Source organism: Littorina saxatilis, linkage group LG12 (assembly GCF_037325665.1).
Source record: "Littorina saxatilis isolate snail1 linkage group LG12, US_GU_Lsax_2.0, whole genome shotgun sequence".
Lineage (NCBI taxonomy): Eukaryota > Metazoa > Mollusca > Gastropoda > Littorinimorpha > Littorinidae > Littorina > Littorina saxatilis.
Window position 1 is genome coordinate 80,491,167 of NC_090256.1, and position 17,506 is coordinate 80,508,672.

Genomic DNA, 17,506 nt, shown 5'->3' on the forward strand with positions numbered 1-17,506 from the left:
GGGGTAGTAGTTGCGCTAAGAAGGATAGCACGCTTTTCTGTACCTCTCTTTGTTTTAACTTTCTGAGCGTGTTTTTAATCCAAACATATCATATCTATATGTTTTTGGAATCAGGAATGGACAAGGAATAAGATGAAAGTGTTTTTAAATTGATTTCGACAATTTAATTTTGATAATAATTTTTATATATTTAATTTTCAGAGCTTGTTTTTAATCCAAATATAACATATTTATATGTTTTTGGAATCAGAAAATGATGGAGAATAAGATGAACGTAAATTTGGATCGTTTTATAAATTTTTATTTTTTTTTACAATTTTCAGATTTTTAATGACCAAAGTCATTAATTAATTTTTAAGCCACCAAGCTGAAATGCAATACCGAAGTCCGGGCTTCGTCGAAGATTACTTGACCAAAATTTGAACCAATTTGGTTGAAAAATGAGGGCGTGACAGTGCCGCCTCAACTTTCACGAAAAGCCGGATATGACGTCATCAAAGACATTTATCAAAAAAATGAAAAAAACGTTCGGGGATTTCATACCCAGGAACTCTCATGTCAAATTTCATAAAGATCGGTCCAGTAGTTTAGTCTGAATCGCTCTACACACACACACACACAGACACACACACACACGCACATACACCACGACCCTCGTCTAGCTTCCCCCCTCTACGTTAAAACATTTAGTCAAAACTTGACTAAATGTAAAAATAAGAGGTAATTCTGTCCCATCACGTGATCAACATTATAAAAAGCTATATATATAAGATGCACTTCCTCCAAGCCAGGGCCACTTCTGAAGATAAAAACACTGTCAATGCTCAAGTTAGCAACTTAGATGTACAGTTGACTGCTCAAATAGTACAAGATAACAATAAAAATGTAATCATTATTTATATTTATTATTTATATTTATTATTTATTATTCATAGTTATTGCCTTTGTTTTCTTCCTTCTCCTTTTTATCTTAGCCAAGACTACATTCTTTTTATTCTCCTTATTTGTACACATATTGTAACGTCTTACTTCTGCGCACATCAGTGGGTTTTTTTTTTTAACCTCAGTTGCATGCAGGTTTGCTACTACAATTATTTTTTGCCTTATTTTTTTAATTATTTTTGTGTGTGTGTGTGTGTGTGTGTGTGTGTGGCTTGGAGCAAACCTTCTTCATAGGTATTTTCTTTTCTGCGCACATCACTGTCACTATGACTTCCTTAGATTTTGTTATTTTTTAGGTTAGGTCACGTTACACTCTGTCTGTATTCTTCTTTGATCTTTCTGTTCATTTTCGTTCTCTGTCAACTCTTCCTTTTAACTTATTGTTTTTTGTAATGCTGACGAAGACGAAAAGTCGAAACTAGTTCGTGTTTATGTATTCATGTTGCTGTTTTCTGGTGAGTACATTTTTCTTGTTATCTTGTTCTACTTCCTCTCACCTGCAGTCCCTTGTTCCATTTTTGCTCAAATAGTGTCAAAGTCTGATTCTGTTTGTATGAAACCGGTTACAGTGACTTTATTTTTACACTCATGATCAGTTTTTCTTCCAGATATATACTGAAATACTGAAACTCTAATTTGAGAACCCCCTTCCCCCCCTTCCCCCCCCCCCCCCCCCCCCCACACACACACAAAAAAACCACCCCAAAACAAACCCACATTAACTCAAGACATCCCCCCTTTTAGAACCCTTCTTTCCCAATGTTCTGCCCGTAATGTCTGTGCATTAGTAAACTCATATCATTTCATTTATGACCTGAGTTTCTCAGATTTTTTGGCAGTCTTAAAATGGGGGAGGGCACTGTAATATGCAAGCAAACAAACCTACACCACAACTATTTAATCTAATACAAAGTACATACAATGCAAAGTAATCGCTTTTTTCTTTTATACATATTTTTCATACTGCAACCACCAAGCCATGATCATCCCCCCCCACCCCCTGTGTGTTGTAATTGACCAAGTGTGTTCTGTTTTATGGATTTGTCCCCTTAGTTATGTGATGTCCTGTAACGTACAGCATATGATATGTGAAAAAAAATAAAAACTCCACAAAAAGAGATTAAATTTTTTGTTTTAAAGTAATCGCTGCTGTTAATGTGTCTCAAGCTGAGAATGTTGAGCAAAAAACCCCACCAAAACCAAGCCTACATCCAAACACACTGCTTGCAGCTAGGTCTTTAACCTTATATGCTGTTGAAATATTCATAAAGGAAATTGAAATTCATTTCCGTATCTATTGTATAATTCCTTCTTTATTTTTTAATTGTTTTTGGATTTTTGTATGGTATCTACTACATTAGACATGTAGCCTCAGTAACTCGATCTTATTTGCAAACTGTTAATGGGGAAAAAATAATACTGATTAAACTGAAATAGATATGTTAAGTACCCTTATATCGTTACTGAAATGACATGTTATGAGCTTGAAGAAAATCTGAGTACAAACAAAGTGAACCAACGCAAAAAACAACATGTGTACAAATGACTGGAATGTAATAAATGCTGACAATAAAACAAGGATGTCATGGGCGGGTAGTGACTGAGCAGGCAGTGGAAATATTCATTTAAACTTACAGCACTGCAAAAAATAAACAATTCACAATTTGGGTAAAAAGAAACTGCATGGTCATTCGCATTCCAATCTTCTGATTTATTTATTGTGATGGAGGAAAAAACAACACCACCACTCAAATAGCTTTTGTAGTTAGATGTAGAATGCTTTGGCCTTTAAGAGTCAGATCATACTGCAAGCTATATACGCCGAGTGAGAAAATAAATCATGTGTTTATAAAACTTAACTACAGTGGTACCTGCGATAGAACGACACCCTTGGGACTATCCAAAAGTCTCCCTACATTGCAGGTGGCCTGTCATGACAGGTATACTTTGGTAGAGATAATAGAAAAAGGGACATCAGAAGGTGTCCTTTTAAGGGAGGTGTCGGCCCTCATCAGAGGTGTCCCCTCATCAGAGGGTCTACACATTGCAGGTACCGCTGTAATAACAGGAGATAGATACAGACAATAATTAATAAATAAATATAGTCAGATCAATTTTTCAAAGGCCTTCACAGTCAAGTATCAAAACTCTTCAAATAGGAGATTTCATTTCACAACACATTTTGTAAACTAAACAGACGGACGCAGAAATACCCTGTATGGATGCAAAAGCATCTCCACACGATACCAAATCAGTTCAAATGTATCTGAAAACATACTTTCACAATGTGGGTATGCAAAATTCCTCACCTTGTCTACTTCTTTCTATAGGAAGATACAGAAAGCAATTTATAACCATGTATTATCAGTCTACGCATAAAACTACCTGGAAGTTACACCAAATAATGTCCACAAAGATTTTCAGCCTTCCACAATTTCACAACATATTCAACCGTGCTGAAAGTAAAGTATGTCTATCACCAATGTTTCAACCTTTCACCGTTTAATCACCTATCCACAAGTACCAAGCATGCTGTGACACTTTCAACAACAACAAATCAAAAAAACAAAAAAACTGCTATGTAGTAAGAACTGGTATGAAGAATGCACCAGTTTTCGTTCCTCCTACCTATCTGCATTACCTGTGTGACTGGAGACCACAGTGATAAAAACAGTCAATTCCAAAATGTAGCTACACATGCACACACTACCGTGCCTCATGGATGCAAACGGCAAAACCCCAGTTTCGCTGACAGTCTTCTTCTTCTTCAGCGTTGCAGAATTTTCTGGTTACGTGTGAGCTCGTTTGCCCATTTGGGTTCCCCAAACTATACTCTGAGAGCATAGTCAGCTTCACTCCGCTTTCGTTGAGTCGGCATGCTGGGTATTTTCGTGTTTCCATAACCCACCGAACTCCGACATGGATAACAGAATCTTTTCCAAGCGCACTTGGTCTTGTGCTTGCGTGTACACACGAAGGGGGTAAAGTCACTAGCAGGTCTGCACATAAGTTGACCTGGGAGATCGGAAAAATCTCCACTCTTGACCTACCAGGCAGCAGCGACCGGGATTCGAACTCACGACCTCCCAATTAGGAGGCCGATGTCTTACCACCACGCCACTGCGCCCGTCGCTGACAGTCAATTCAACATTTCACACACTCTTCATCATTGACGTCATTCTGGGTCGGTTCCGACATTTCCTGCAACAGCGCATGCTTGCTAGTTGGGGAAGCGAGAGAGTCCCTATTACTCCCAGATCCCTGAGAGTCTGTTCCCATAGCAACATTACTGTCCCTGTCATCCGAATGTGAAGCTGCACCACTGACCAGGTGCCGATCACGTATTTTGCTGGTAACGCTCTCCATGAAATTCTGAAGTCGCCTGACCGTTTCCTCATCCTCCTGGGACTGTCCAAGTAGGTGTGATTTTTCAGACTCGGTTGTTTCACTGTCTTCTTCATCATCTTCAGCATCATCATTATGGTTGTGGTCATGGTCTTGCTCTGTGTCACTGTCATGGTCCATGTCATCCAGTGACAGCACTGAGAAAAGCAATGAAACAACAAGTTTAAACTGTTGGAGTAGAGGGCAAAGAGATTACTTTGATACATAAATGGGGGCAGAGAGATCACCACTAATGTAACTATCCCTCACTAAAGACAAACTCTGCATTAATTTTTAAGACTCTCCAGAGCTTCAAGGTTGCTGCCACCCCTTCCCAAAGAAAAAGTTCACATCAGCTGCAATACCATCCAAAACTTTAATGTTGCTACTATCCTCCTGCAAACATAAACTCTTCAGAATACTTTTCATCACTGCCCAGCCTCCTCAGACACAGAATCCCTCAAAACCTTTATGGCTGCTGCAATCCCATTTCAAAAGCAGAACTTCACAGTACTTGCAACAACAAGCAAATCTTCAAGGCTACCACAACCCTTTCTCAAAGACTAACTCTTCACAGTTCTTGCAATTTCACCCAAACCTTTATGGTTGTAAATATACATTGCCGATTACAAAATATACAACACTTCTTAACATTGTCAAGAACTTCAGGCTAACGCCATTCTTCCCCATAGAAAAACTCTTCCCCATACATTTAACATCATCCAAACCTTTAAGGCTGTCATGATCCATGTCTCTGGACAAACTGTGAAGATCCTCTTCCCCTGTGTGCTTGACGACCTCCTCCTTCGTGGGTAAAAGGTCAAGGTCAGCCTCCATGTCGTGTTCCCCTAATCCACTCAACAGCAGATGGGTAGAGTTCAAACCCATGTGAGTAGAGGCTGAGGGGTTGTGGGTGGGACTTGCGGGTGAGTTAGTGGGGCTAAAAGACCTGTGGGTGGGGTTGGAGAGTGTGTGGGTGGGGCTAAACAAGCTGTTGGTGGGGTTGGAGAGTGTGTGGGTGGGGCTAAACAAGCTGTTGGTGGGGTTGGAGAGTGTGTGGGTGGGGCTAAACAAGCTGTTGGTGGGGTTGGAGGGTGTGTGGGTGGGGCTAAACAAGCTGTTGGTGGGGTTGGAGGGTTCGTGGATGGGGCTCTGCCCGGTGCTGGGAGTCTGCGGCAAGGAGTCAGAGTCAAGGTCAAGGTCAGATAGGGTGTCGCGCTGCTGGTCGGAGGCTTCGCTGGAGTCAGATTTCTGGGTGGGGATCAGCATATTGACCTCACTCTTCACCTCGCTGCATTCCTGCCGCAGCTTGTCCAAGTTTGACATGTGTTCTGTCCGAAATAATGAAGGTTTTAGTCAACACAAAGTCGAGCTCAAACATCAAAAAAAGCTGGTGTAGACAGATTGAAGGGGGGCAAGACTTTATAAGAGAATGGGGAGGGGAGGATGACTGGGTAGAGAGAGGGAGAGAAAGAGAGGGGGGGGGGGGGGCGGGGGGGAGAGAGAAAGAGAGCGAGAACATAGAGTGATGCACATGAAGTAAAACAGAAGTACAGAAAATTGACAACAGGGGAAAGGGAGGGGATAAGCTGGAGGGAGAAAGAGATGGGGGGGGGGGGGAGAGAGAATTCGAGGAAAAAAAAGACAAACAAACAGAACATAGATTTACACACAAGGAGTCAGACAGAAAAGCAGAACATGGACAACACTAAAAGACAAGTAGCATACACATACCTGACACACTCCACAGGCCTGCCACCTCCAGTGTCTTCAGTTTCTTCTCTAGTTCAGATACTCTGTTACCCAGAAGCCTGTAATGAGAAAATATACAGATGCATATATCCCTCTTCAGTTTAAAGCCATGTGTCAAAACTTTAAATTGCCATCAAACTAAAAATCTGCTCTCAAGCGAAGTTCTCCAGAAGGACAATCTGAAACTCAAATAGTCTTTGATCTAAATGATCATTTTAAGTTCACTGCAGTGTACATCACACATAATTTCTTTCCAATCTGAAATTGATCTTAAAAGAGAGGGTTCTTAATTCAGAGAGTCTTCAAACACTGCACCAAATATTGTCAAGGATGGACCTGGAGCGCAAAAATCTCAGCAAAACATAGAACAACAGAAGTAAACATGCTAGGGGAGAAAAAAAACCAGCACTCACTTGTTTGCTTTACGCTGATGTGAGAGGGCCAGACTTTTGTCATTGGCCGAGTCGAGTAGGGCAGAACACATCGACTGGAGGTCAGCCATGGCTTGAGGGGTGGGTACAATCGCTCCGTTCTGCATCATCTGCTGCACTGAATGCACAGAGGTCAAACACAGTTTAAAAGTGATACTGCCTAATAATAATGCTCAAAAAGACACAACCCTCACAAATATGGAAAAAACTTATCTATATACTTGATGCCCAGAAATGAATCTCACCATGTGTTTAAGTCAAAGAACCCCATCTGATCATGCTTAACAATAAGCAACAATTATCTTACCAAGTTTAACCCAAAGCAACACCACAATAATATCATAAGTCAAAACAAACTAGCTAGCTGTATGCCGCTAAAAGCGACATAGCTGTCAATGCGTAATACCTATGACTCATCTGACCTTGTTTCTGTGAGATGATGAGTCCTCCGCTACGACTTTGTCCAACCTTGAGAATGCCCTTGTTCTTCTTTTTCTCCAGTATACTCTGCAAGCACACAACATCCACATAATCATGAAAGGGAACATACCGTATTTTCCGGATTACAAGGCGCTACAGCGGCGCACCCCCTTCTTTTAAAAAAAAAATTGTAATCCAGTCACCCATTGGGCGCAGGGGGCCGATAGGGCGCACCAAAATTGAAAAAGTATACTGGTAACAAACGGTCGAAGAATGAAAATAAGCCGCACATCAAAGGAAGAATACAGAGTGGAAATATGTGTGCTCTGTGTGTGCGGCGAGATCAAAGGCAGGTCCATTGTGATAGCTGGGTTGCCTTGTTTATAGACACTGACCTTCTTCCCAGGGGTCAATGACCCAGTTTTAGCTATGAGAGGTGGTTCCCCTGTCATATCTGAGAGAGGAAACACTTCCTGCACCGGGGTCAGTGACCGAGTTTAACCTATGGGGCGGTCTCTTTGATGTCTTGAGAGGAAACTTGGCCAGGGTAGTACCTAGTAGCTGAAACATGCATTATCACAAGTTGTTTGACTGGTACTCAGGCGGTCTCTTTGATTTTTTTCGTATTTCATACACGGATTAGGCACTTCGTTATACAAGGCGCAGGGGTCAAACTCGAGGAAAAAAGTCGCGCCTTATGACCCGGAAAATACGGTACACACAGGGCAAGAGTCACAACATTACAGTGTGCGCTGTTCACTGTTCACAGAATATCAACATAATCATGCAAGGGAATTAACATACACACAGGGAAAGCGTCACAAAATTACAGTGTGCGCTGTTCTCTGTTCACAGAATATCCACATAATCATGCAAGGGAACATACACACAGGGCAAGAGTCACAACATTACAGTGTGCACTGTTCACTGTTCACAGAATATCAACATAATTATGCAAGGGAACATACACACAGGGCAAGCGTCACAAAATTACAGTGTGCGCTGTTCACTGTTCACAGAATATCAACATAATTATGCAAGGGAACATACACATAGGGCACGCGTCACAACATTACAGTGTGCGCTGTTCTCTGTTCACAGAATATCAACATAATTATGCAAGGGAACATACACACAGGGCAAGCGTCACAAAATTACAGTGTGCGCTGTTCTCTGTTCACAGAATATCCACATAATCATGCAAGGGAATTAACATACACAAAGGGCACGCGTCACAACATTACAGTGTGCGCTGTTCACCGTTCACAGAATATCAACAATATTTGGGGTCATAAACTCAGCAATAATGTGTGGTGAGTGTGTGCACATTCGCACCTGTGTGTGCTTGCATGAGATTGTGTGTGTTTGTGTGTGTGTGTCAGCGCTGAAAGTCCACAAAATGGGGCACTCGCCTTTGGCTAGTACTTCTCATAATTTACTAGCCAGAGAGCAAATTTTACTTTCCAAACCAACCATTTCAATTAATTTTTCAGCAACTTTACTGGCCTTTGGCGAGTTGATTAACAATTCTACTCGCCATTTACAGATTTCTACTTGCCATGAAATACTCGCCACTTTCAGGCCTCTGTGTTTGCGTGCAAGCATGCGTGTGTGTGTGTGTGTGTTTGCACATATGTTTGCATGTGTGCATGTGGGTAAACTTCCTCTGGTCTCCTGTAGACACTATAAGATGTTTGATGGGTTGTTGACAGACCAGCTTTTTTGTCGGTCCGAGGGGGAGCATATCGTCTTTTGTTTCATATTTATTGACCAAGGGCGAAGGCCGCGGTCAATAAATATGAAACAAAAGTCAATATGCCCCCCCGAGGACCGACAAAAAAGCTGGTCTGACAAACCACCAAACATCGTTTTTGTCATCATTTTGGTAGTGAGAAAATAAGTGCACAATCAACACAGGGAGCCATGCTTTGACACACGAGTTCCGTTTTGATAACCACACGAGTTCCGTTTTGATAACCACTGGCAATCAAAGCTGGCGTGTGAAAGCAACTTTCTGTGTTTTTGAGTTCATAAAATGTTGGGATGAATATGTCAGGTTTGAGGATGCACAGTTCTGTAGGTTCATCTCGGTATTCCACCCCCTCGGCTTTCAGTTGTAAATATTAAGCTTAGTGATCGAATGTGGAAGCTACGTTGAGTCAAAGGTCACAGGAGATTTGCGTCGTGCAGCGAAGGAAAGAATCGCGATCTTGTTTCCGACTCAGTGCCTCTTTGTTTTTCATTAGACCTGTCATTCTGCTTGGTCGGCTTTGTTAGATGTTTGCATATCTTGTTGCTATTTTCTTTGCTTTTATTATTATTTCTTATTTGCGCTTCGTTTATCGATACAACGTCTTGTGCACGGGTCAAAATTTGTGTGTCAGGGGTCAATTGGTTTGACTTGAACTTGACGTTCGTGTTTCTCCGAACGCCTGTGTATCGAAACGCATGACTTTGTAGGAAGACAAAACATATCGGTAGGTTTCATTTGTTTGAGATAAATTTATGACCTTTCATGAAGTAGTTTTGTTTTTTGTTTACTTTTGCCAGTTTGCCAGTTCGTTTTTGGAACTTTGCAAAGCAGTGTCGTGTCGTCTGTTTAGGTCTGGGGAAAAGCCAATGAAAAGAGCCGAAGAATCCCCGAGCGTTTCTATTGGGTTTGTTTTTGATTATCCATGTATAACCTGCTTCCTGCAACTATGGTAACCGGGGATTTATTGCATGGGGAACATGAGATTTATTTCCCAGGTGCTTGTGAATGAAAACTCGTGAAAATGATGACAAAGACTTTTATTCAGATCTCAACATAAGAATTTCTAATCTGACCATATCGTCTCTCCCTAACATCAAGAAAATGTTACCTTGTATTTTGATGCTGTGTCCATGGCCATTACTTTCTCTTCTTCCATCTGCTTTAACCGTTCATGAAGATATCTGGTAAGGAAAAGGAACATCAGTAACAATTAAGAGGCATTTTTTAATTTTCTGTTTCCTGCACAGTATGTGGAACCCCCCTTTCTAGACCCCCCAATTTAAGACTTCCTCCTTTCTCAGATGTTCTGGTCATAGCCTCTGTAAATTGACCTCTATTTTAAGGCTCCCTCCTTTCTCAGATGTTCTGGTCATAGCCTCTGTAAATTGACCTCTATTTTAAGACTCCCTCGCTTTTAAGACCTGATTTTATTTTGATTTTTCAAAGTTGTAAAAGGGGGGGTTCCACTGTACCAAAGCTGAAGATAAAATGTTACACATCCTACTCTTGTGCTGTAAATAAGATTAAGTCTGTTTCTAAAGGCTGTACTTACATCTCCGTGTCAGCTTCAGTACAAAACAAAGAGAACATGACACTATGTTAAGACGACAGTACTTGCATAGATATGCACTGCACGCACCCACGCGCACACACACACACACTGCAGAATTCCTCACTTGTTGTTCATAATGAGAGCATCAATGTCCACCACCCCTTTCTCGTCCCCCTTCAGAATGTAGTTCAGCTCTGTGTTGAGACGGTCATACTTTTGTCGATATGCATCCCGCTCTGTGACAAGCTCTTGTTTTTCATCAATTACCTGCTGTAAATCTCGTTCTAACTGAAGCGTCTGTTAACACAGTGAAACAACAAAGCACATGAGCTGCATGCATATAATTTTACCACTATGCATCAGAAAACCATTGGGAGAGAGATGGGGACAAAATTAGAGACAGACAGACAAACAAACGAGAGAGAGAGAGAGAGACAGACAGACAGACAGACAGACAGACAGACAGACAGACAGACAGACAGAGTGCCTGAGAGAGAGAGAGAGAGAGAGAGAGAGAGAGAGAGAGAGAGAGAGAGAGAAAGAAAGGGTGCTATGAAAACTCTGCTATGAAATCTTTTGCTAACAGATACTCCTCACATGCACTTGAAATTATTATAAAATTGAAGTTATTAGTTGGAAAATGGACTGGATGGCTTGCTAAACACTGCCTGTTACAAACACTCTCGATCTCTTTATCATTAACTCTCTTAATTACTATGTGAGCCAAAACTTTGGATAAGAATAAGAATAAGAATAAGAATACTTTATTATCTCATAGAGAAATTCAGGCGTGGTACATGACAATAATACAAACAAGACATTGATTTTACATAAAACATATAGCACTATATAACAGGGCAGGTTATAAACACACCTCCCACATACAAAACAAATGTGACCTGCTCTCTGGATGCCTCCAGCTGCTTGACAAGGTCTTCCCTCTCATAGGCTGGGAAATATCTGGTAGTCATTCCTTCATCTGCCGTGCCAACCCGGGACCTCACTATCTGTTCTCGCAGTAGCTGCAAAATAATATTTCGGTCCAGTAATGTTTAGGCATGATGATGTGAGGTTTGTTCTTGTCACCCCACTGTTTTCACATTGGTGTTATGTAAGCGACTTTCTTTCTTTCTTTCTTTATTTGGTGTTGAACGTCGTTTTCAACCACGAAGGTTATATCGCGACGGGGAAAGGGGGAGATGTGATAGAGCCACTTGTTAATTGTTTCTTGTTCACGAAAGCACTAATAAAAAAATTGCTCCAGAGGCTTGCAACGTAGTACAATATATTACCTTACTGGGAGAATGCAAGTTTCCAGTACAAAGGACTTAACATTTTTTACATACTGCTTGACTAAAATCTTTACAAAAATTGACTATATTCTATACAAGAAACACTTAACAAGGGTAAAAGGAGAAACAGAATCTTAACACTATTTCATAATACAAATAATCCTTTTTGGTCTTCTGCTGAAATTGAGCTGTCTAAAATGAGTTTCGCCAAAATTCCATGACAACGTCGACATTCTGCACATGACTGTAATTTCTTTACCTTAATGTCTCCCTGAGCATCATGCAGCTTCTGCTTCAGGTCGTCCACCTCAAACTGCAGCGACTTGTTCTGCTCCCTGTATTCCATCAGTACTGCTGCCAGGCCCTGTGACACCAAGACAATGTGTGGTCAGTGTTGATTGTTATACATATTCACAATCAACATTTAAGTACAGTGGAACTCACCTTTTAAGACCTGAATAACATCTGACAAAAATCAGGTCTTAAAAAGGATGGGGTCTTAAAATGGAGGTAACTTTACAGAAGTAATGAAATAAAAAAAAAAGTCCTGTAACAGGGTCCCCACTGGTTTTTAGAAACAAAATTCCATGACTTTTCCATGACTTTCCATGAGCCTCAATAACATTTTCCATGACTGGATACACAGGTCGCCATTTCCGAACACGCAAACTTTTTACGTCTTGTCACTGCCAGTTTTGACACTGGCTTGCTTTGCACTGAATTTGAGTCAGTTTCTACGCAGTGTCTCTTCGACAAGCAAGTCAAGCATTTGCTACGCAGTCAGATTATCGGTAATGTTTGCTGGTCCTGTCATTTCACTAAACTGGACCAGCCACTGTTTGTATCCATCTGCACTTTCGTAAATTCCGTTTCGTAACCGTCACTGTGACTTGACGAACTGTCATTTTTTTCACCGCGATACACAGTTCATTGCGAAGATCTTCCTTGGTAATTCGTTCCAATTCCGCATACTTTTTGTTGTCAAGAAACAACTCGAAAGAAAGTTTCAAACTCATCATCCTCCATCTTGCTTGTCGAAGCACTAAAGTACTTTATCGATGCAAAAACAAAAGCAGAAAACTTCGACGAAACCGACTCAAATGCAGCGCAGACGACACGACGAGATAACGGAAGGAAGTGAGCCTCGCTTTGGCTCAAGTGCCGTTAAAAATACCGTTATTCTCGTATGCAAATACGAACGAGAAGTTGGTCATACGAACAAGCCTTGTGCTGGCGACGCAAATCGCTGCTGGCTGGCAAAGGGGGGGGGGGGGGGGGGGGGGGGCGACGAAAATAGCCGCTGGCGTGCTAAAGGTTAATTTTATATTCTTTCTTATTTTTGTTAAATTCCATGACTTTCCATGACTTGAATTGAAATTCCATGACTTTCCAGGCCTGGAAAATTAAAAATCAAATTCCATGACTTTCCAGGTTTTCCATGACCTGTACGAACCCTGTGTAAGTAAGGAAGTCTTAAATTAAGGGGTCTTAAAAGGGGGGTTCCACTGTTGTATTCACAATCAAAATGTGAACAGAATTAACCCTTTCGCTGCCAATCAAAACTTACTTATGTGCATTCCTGATTGCCAGGGAATTTTGGAGTTCGGGGTGTAATAATTCACAAAAAATTCTAGCTCCAAACTGGCAGTAGGTAGGTAAGTAAAACCTATGTTATTTTTAAAGGAAATTGAACCAAGAATCTGTTTTTAGTGTCCAAAGATGGAAGTAATAATTAGTTTGGCTTATAATGATGTTTAAATATGAACTTTTGAAAAATAAGTCCGGCGCATCTTCCGGTGCCTGTGGATCAAACACAGGAGGCTGTTTTGCTTGCTCCAAGAAAGGATCATAATCACTGTCATCTACCTGTTTCCAACGAATCGTCCGAAAGATCTCCTCCTTCCCCTGTCAGTATCCATAATCATTTGCACCGCCTGTAGCGTCAGTCCGTCTTTGTTTTTCCCTACTAGCGCCCGGTCGACTGTCACCGCTAGCCATTTTGACTAGCTTTCTCTCCCCTTTCCTGCCCGCCAAGGCCGAAAATAGCCTTCAGACGCAAAACCGCGTCACCATTTATGTTTATTCATGAGAATGAGGTATCCTACCAAGCCATTGGCTGCTATTTGTGTGTCAGCAGTGACGTAGCATTTCTGGAAAATTCCTGAACGGAGAAGACGGGTTTACCCGTCCTAAGGCGCTGCGGCTGCACAAGCGCATGACGGGTTTACCCGTCATAAGGCAGTCAAGGGGTTAAAGGAAGTAGAACCTACCTTTTAAGACCTACAAAATTCTTGAGAGAATCAGGTCTTTTAAAAGTAGGAGGTCTTTAAATCGGGGGTAAATTTACAGAGGTTATGTATGAACAGAAGATCTGAAAAAATAAGTTCTTATGAGAAAAGAAGTTTTAAACTGGGGGGTGTTAAAAGGGGTGTTCGACTGTATTAAGCCAGGACACAGGTCCCGGGATGTTGCCAGAGTTGTGTCTTCTTTGGTACATTTTGGCACAACATTTTCTGCAAACTTTTGAACAATTTAAAAAAGGTTTGAACCACATTTTCAGGTCTTTAGTACTATCTCTCTTTATTTAGTGTTTAACATCGTTTTCAACCACGAAGGTTATATCGCGACGAGAAAAGGGGGGGAGATGGGATAGAGCCACTTGTTAATTGTTTCTTGTTCACAAAAGCACTAATCAAAAAATTGCTCCAGGGGCTTGCAACCTAGTACAATATATGACCTTACTGGGAGAATGCAAGTTTCCAGTACAAAGGACTTAACATTTCTTACATACTGCTTGACTAAAATCTTTACAAACATTGACTATATTCTATACAAGAAACACTTAACAAGGGTAAAAGGAGAAACAGAATCCGTTAGTCGCCTCTTACGACATGCTGGGGAGCATCGGGTAAATTCTTCCCCCTAACCCGTGGGGGGTCTTTAGTACTAAACATTACAAATTTATTATCTAAAAATATGTGAAGTAGACCTGGCAAGGATACAATGAAAAGAAAACAAATGAACGAAACAATATACGTTATTTGTATTTTTGACTACAATATGACATTTTACACAGATCAAGACAGTCAGTGTTCCTCTGAGACCGCAACATTTATGGATCGATCGATTTTAGTTTGAATTCTTGCGACTGAACGCACACAAATATGTACTCTTTTGTAGTCTCGGCTAGCCGCCTAAATATGACTTTTTGTCGGATTCTGATGTCACATGTTTCAAAGAAGGAAGTTCCAATGTTCAATTGATACATATACTTCTGAAGTGGGTCCCATAGCTATAAAAATAAAAAATAAAAAGCCAAATATGTTAAACATTACCTGGCCCTGTGCCGAAGCATATTCTTTCAGGTCCACACTGCTCGACGACTCATCATTGGACGGTGACATGGGGCGCTAGAGGAGCAAGCAGTAAAATGTTCCGCTATTAACAAAAGCATCATAACTACATATTCACAACCACTGGTCCTATATTCCAGTTAGAAGTGAACTCTCTTCCTTTCTCTGTCAGACACTGCACCTCTCTCAGCTCTTTTAAACAAAAGTTGAAAACTTTCTTTTTCACACAATACTACTGTACACCAACCCGACTTAATGTCTTTTCCATTCCATTTATGCACGTACTCTGATCCTCTCCCACAAAGTTGGCATGATTGTTGAAAGTGTTCACTGGGTATGTGTGTATATAGCATATAATGAATATTGTGTGAACAGTACATGTGGTGATTTTTGTCCGTATGGATAATTTTTTTTACGTAGGTTGTACATTTAATTGTTCTATTCGTGATATATGTCCAGTTATTATTATTATTATTATAAACCCAGTGACCAGACGTAACTTTTGTTACACTTACAGACCCACAGAAAATTTTCTGCAAACAACTGTCATTGTTAATTAAATAAATTTAATTCATAAACCCTTCAATCAAATTTTTGGACCTGATCAAATTGATAACGGGCCCTCTCTGCACGTACTTTTGACAAAAGCTTTGATCGCACTTTTCATTCCAAAATATTCATGGCAGCTGCAGTAATAATTCTTCCACCAAACATGCAGTTTTAAAGACCGATGATCGAAGGCCATCATGTCAATTTTTTTACACTTCCAGAATCAAAACAAACTTGACTTAAGATTAACAACCTGAAGTAATTAAGTCTTCATGTCATTTTAAGCTGACAGCTAGCCCCTTTACCTTGGGTAACAAATATAACAAGATTACTTGAGTATTAAAATATCTTCCTGCATGCATGTTCTCAAATGTTCATTATTTTGTCTCACATGTCCAGCAAGCTGTCGCTTTAAGACTTGGTATCGCTCCCTCAGTTGTTCTGCCATCAGCTTGAACTGGTCACGCTCACTGCGACATTCTGCAAGCTCTCGACTCAGAATCAGCAGAGCCTCACACTTACTCTCCAACTTCTTTCTGCAGATCTGGTACTAGACAAAGAAAAGAAAAAGGGCTAAATATGATCGAAATCAACACATCAACAGCTATATTATCAAGACACAGGATACATTTCAATAGCAAGAGTTATAGTCTCCATGTAGATTATAGCTGTCCTTTGAGTGAATCTGATTTTTGTGTGTGTTCCTGAAGCCCTATAAAAACTGTGCAAAATATGTTATGTGTGTTCTGGATTCCCCCCTCCCCCCCCCCCCCCCCCCTCTCTCTCTCTCTCTCTCTCTCTCTCTCTCAACAATAACAACAATCTCAAATTCATTTCAACCCCCATTCCCAAGGCTGTACGTGTTTCATGCAGTGACTCCGAGGTTGCTGGAAATCGTAGCATAAAATACACCAGGAGGGGAAGCTGAGTGACAGTGTTCTCACTCTGTGGCATTTGTGGTGTTGGTCTGAGAGCAACCCAGCTTGTAAATTGTACTCGCGCTTGTGTCATCGATAAACTATTGAATTATTAGCCTACCTCTGTGATCAAGGCGTCGTATTTCGCCGACAGTTGAGCGGCGTCATCCGCCGCCATTCTGAAACCTGCGCCTCAACAATCAAGGAAACTTTAAGAAAATGACGAATTCTACCTCCATACAACTTCGCATGCTGCACTGTGCCCAACCTCACTGAATTGTCGCATTTTTAACAGACCGTTTGTGTTGTTTACTTGCGACGAATATCAAGCAGCCGACATTCATTTCCGGTAAAGGGACACAACTCTATTTGAATGTTGACGGAACTACAGTACTGTACAGGCGCTTGATTCTGTCCGAATCTTGAAAGCTGTTTTATGTATACAGGGCCGGACCCAGGGGGGGGGGGGGGGGGGGGGGGGGGGGGGGTTCCGGAACCCCACCCCTGGAAAAAGCATGTACCTTGCTTTGAGTGTTTGTTTGTTTTTTAAAATAAATTTTGTGTGTGTCTCTAACAAATTTTATTCAATGTGAAATCCGATGAGAAAAGGTACCCCCCCCCCCCCCCCCACCAACTCAAACTGACAGGCCTTAACCCTCAAAACAAGGCCCAGAATGCACCAGATTGCACAGATTTTAACCGTTTTTCAAAAATTTTCCGGGGGAGCATGCCCCCGGACCCCCCTAGTTCGCGCGCCTGCTGTGGCTTCGCCACTTCGCTGATTTGCCCCCCCAAAAAAGGAGGAACCCCTCCCTTACAACTCATTTGGTCCGGCCCTGTGTATACATGTGTTTTAAATCAGATTTAAACAAACGAACATGCTATCAGTGTAAACTTAACAAGCTTGTTTGAAGTTTACCTTGAAAGTTATAGATGCATGGTGTCAGTGATTGAAACATCGACTGAAATAGAAGGCGAGGGGACTCCGTAGGCTCATGATAATAAATCACGGTAACACTGACTTGAAGTTTTGACGACTGTTATGGTTTAGGCGGTTTAACACTAACACCAACACTATCACGGCCCAGGAAAGCCCCAACCTGGCTTGAATGTCACAGCCAGAGTGACTGACGGGGACGGCCGGTGCAGGCCGGCCGGGCG

At 41.3% G+C, this 17,506-nt stretch overlaps 1 protein-coding gene across 1 annotated transcript; it reads right to left on the reverse strand.

Annotated features, from left to right (window-relative positions):
• Nucleotides 1-1,639: 1,639 nt before the first annotated feature.
• LOC138982892 (coiled-coil domain-containing protein 149-like) lies at nt 1,640-16,708 on the reverse strand. Its single transcript, XM_070356289.1, has 12 exons — nt 16,467-16,708; nt 15,820-15,978; nt 14,862-14,936; nt 11,786-11,890; nt 11,134-11,256; nt 10,359-10,531; nt 9,791-9,863; nt 6,932-7,016; nt 6,492-6,627; nt 6,061-6,137; nt 5,055-5,657; nt 1,640-4,484 (listed from the first exon to the last, which is right to left on the reverse strand). Exons 1-12 carry the CDS (start codon nt 16,521-16,523, stop codon nt 4,087-4,089), a joined length of 2,064 nt encoding a protein of 687 aa, XP_070212390.1. The 5' UTR covers nt 16,524-16,708; the 3' UTR covers nt 1,640-4,086.
• Between the last annotated feature and the right edge of the window lie 798 nt (nt 16,709-17,506).

Bases quoted from the DNA above. Each gene is read 5' to 3' on its own strand.
- LOC138982892 (XM_070356289.1), bottom strand. From the start codon at position 16,523: ATGGCGGCGGATGACGCCGCTCAACTGTCGGCGAAATACGACGCCTTG. The intron at 10,532-11,133 runs GTCACATTTGTT...CTGTGTTAACAG, and splicing joins TGGAGGCATCCAGAGAGCAG to ACGCTTCAGTTAGAACGAGA. The intron at 9,864-10,358 runs GTGAGGAATTCT...TTTCCTTACCAG, and splicing joins GCTCTCATTATGAACAACAA to ATATCTTCATGAACGGTTAA.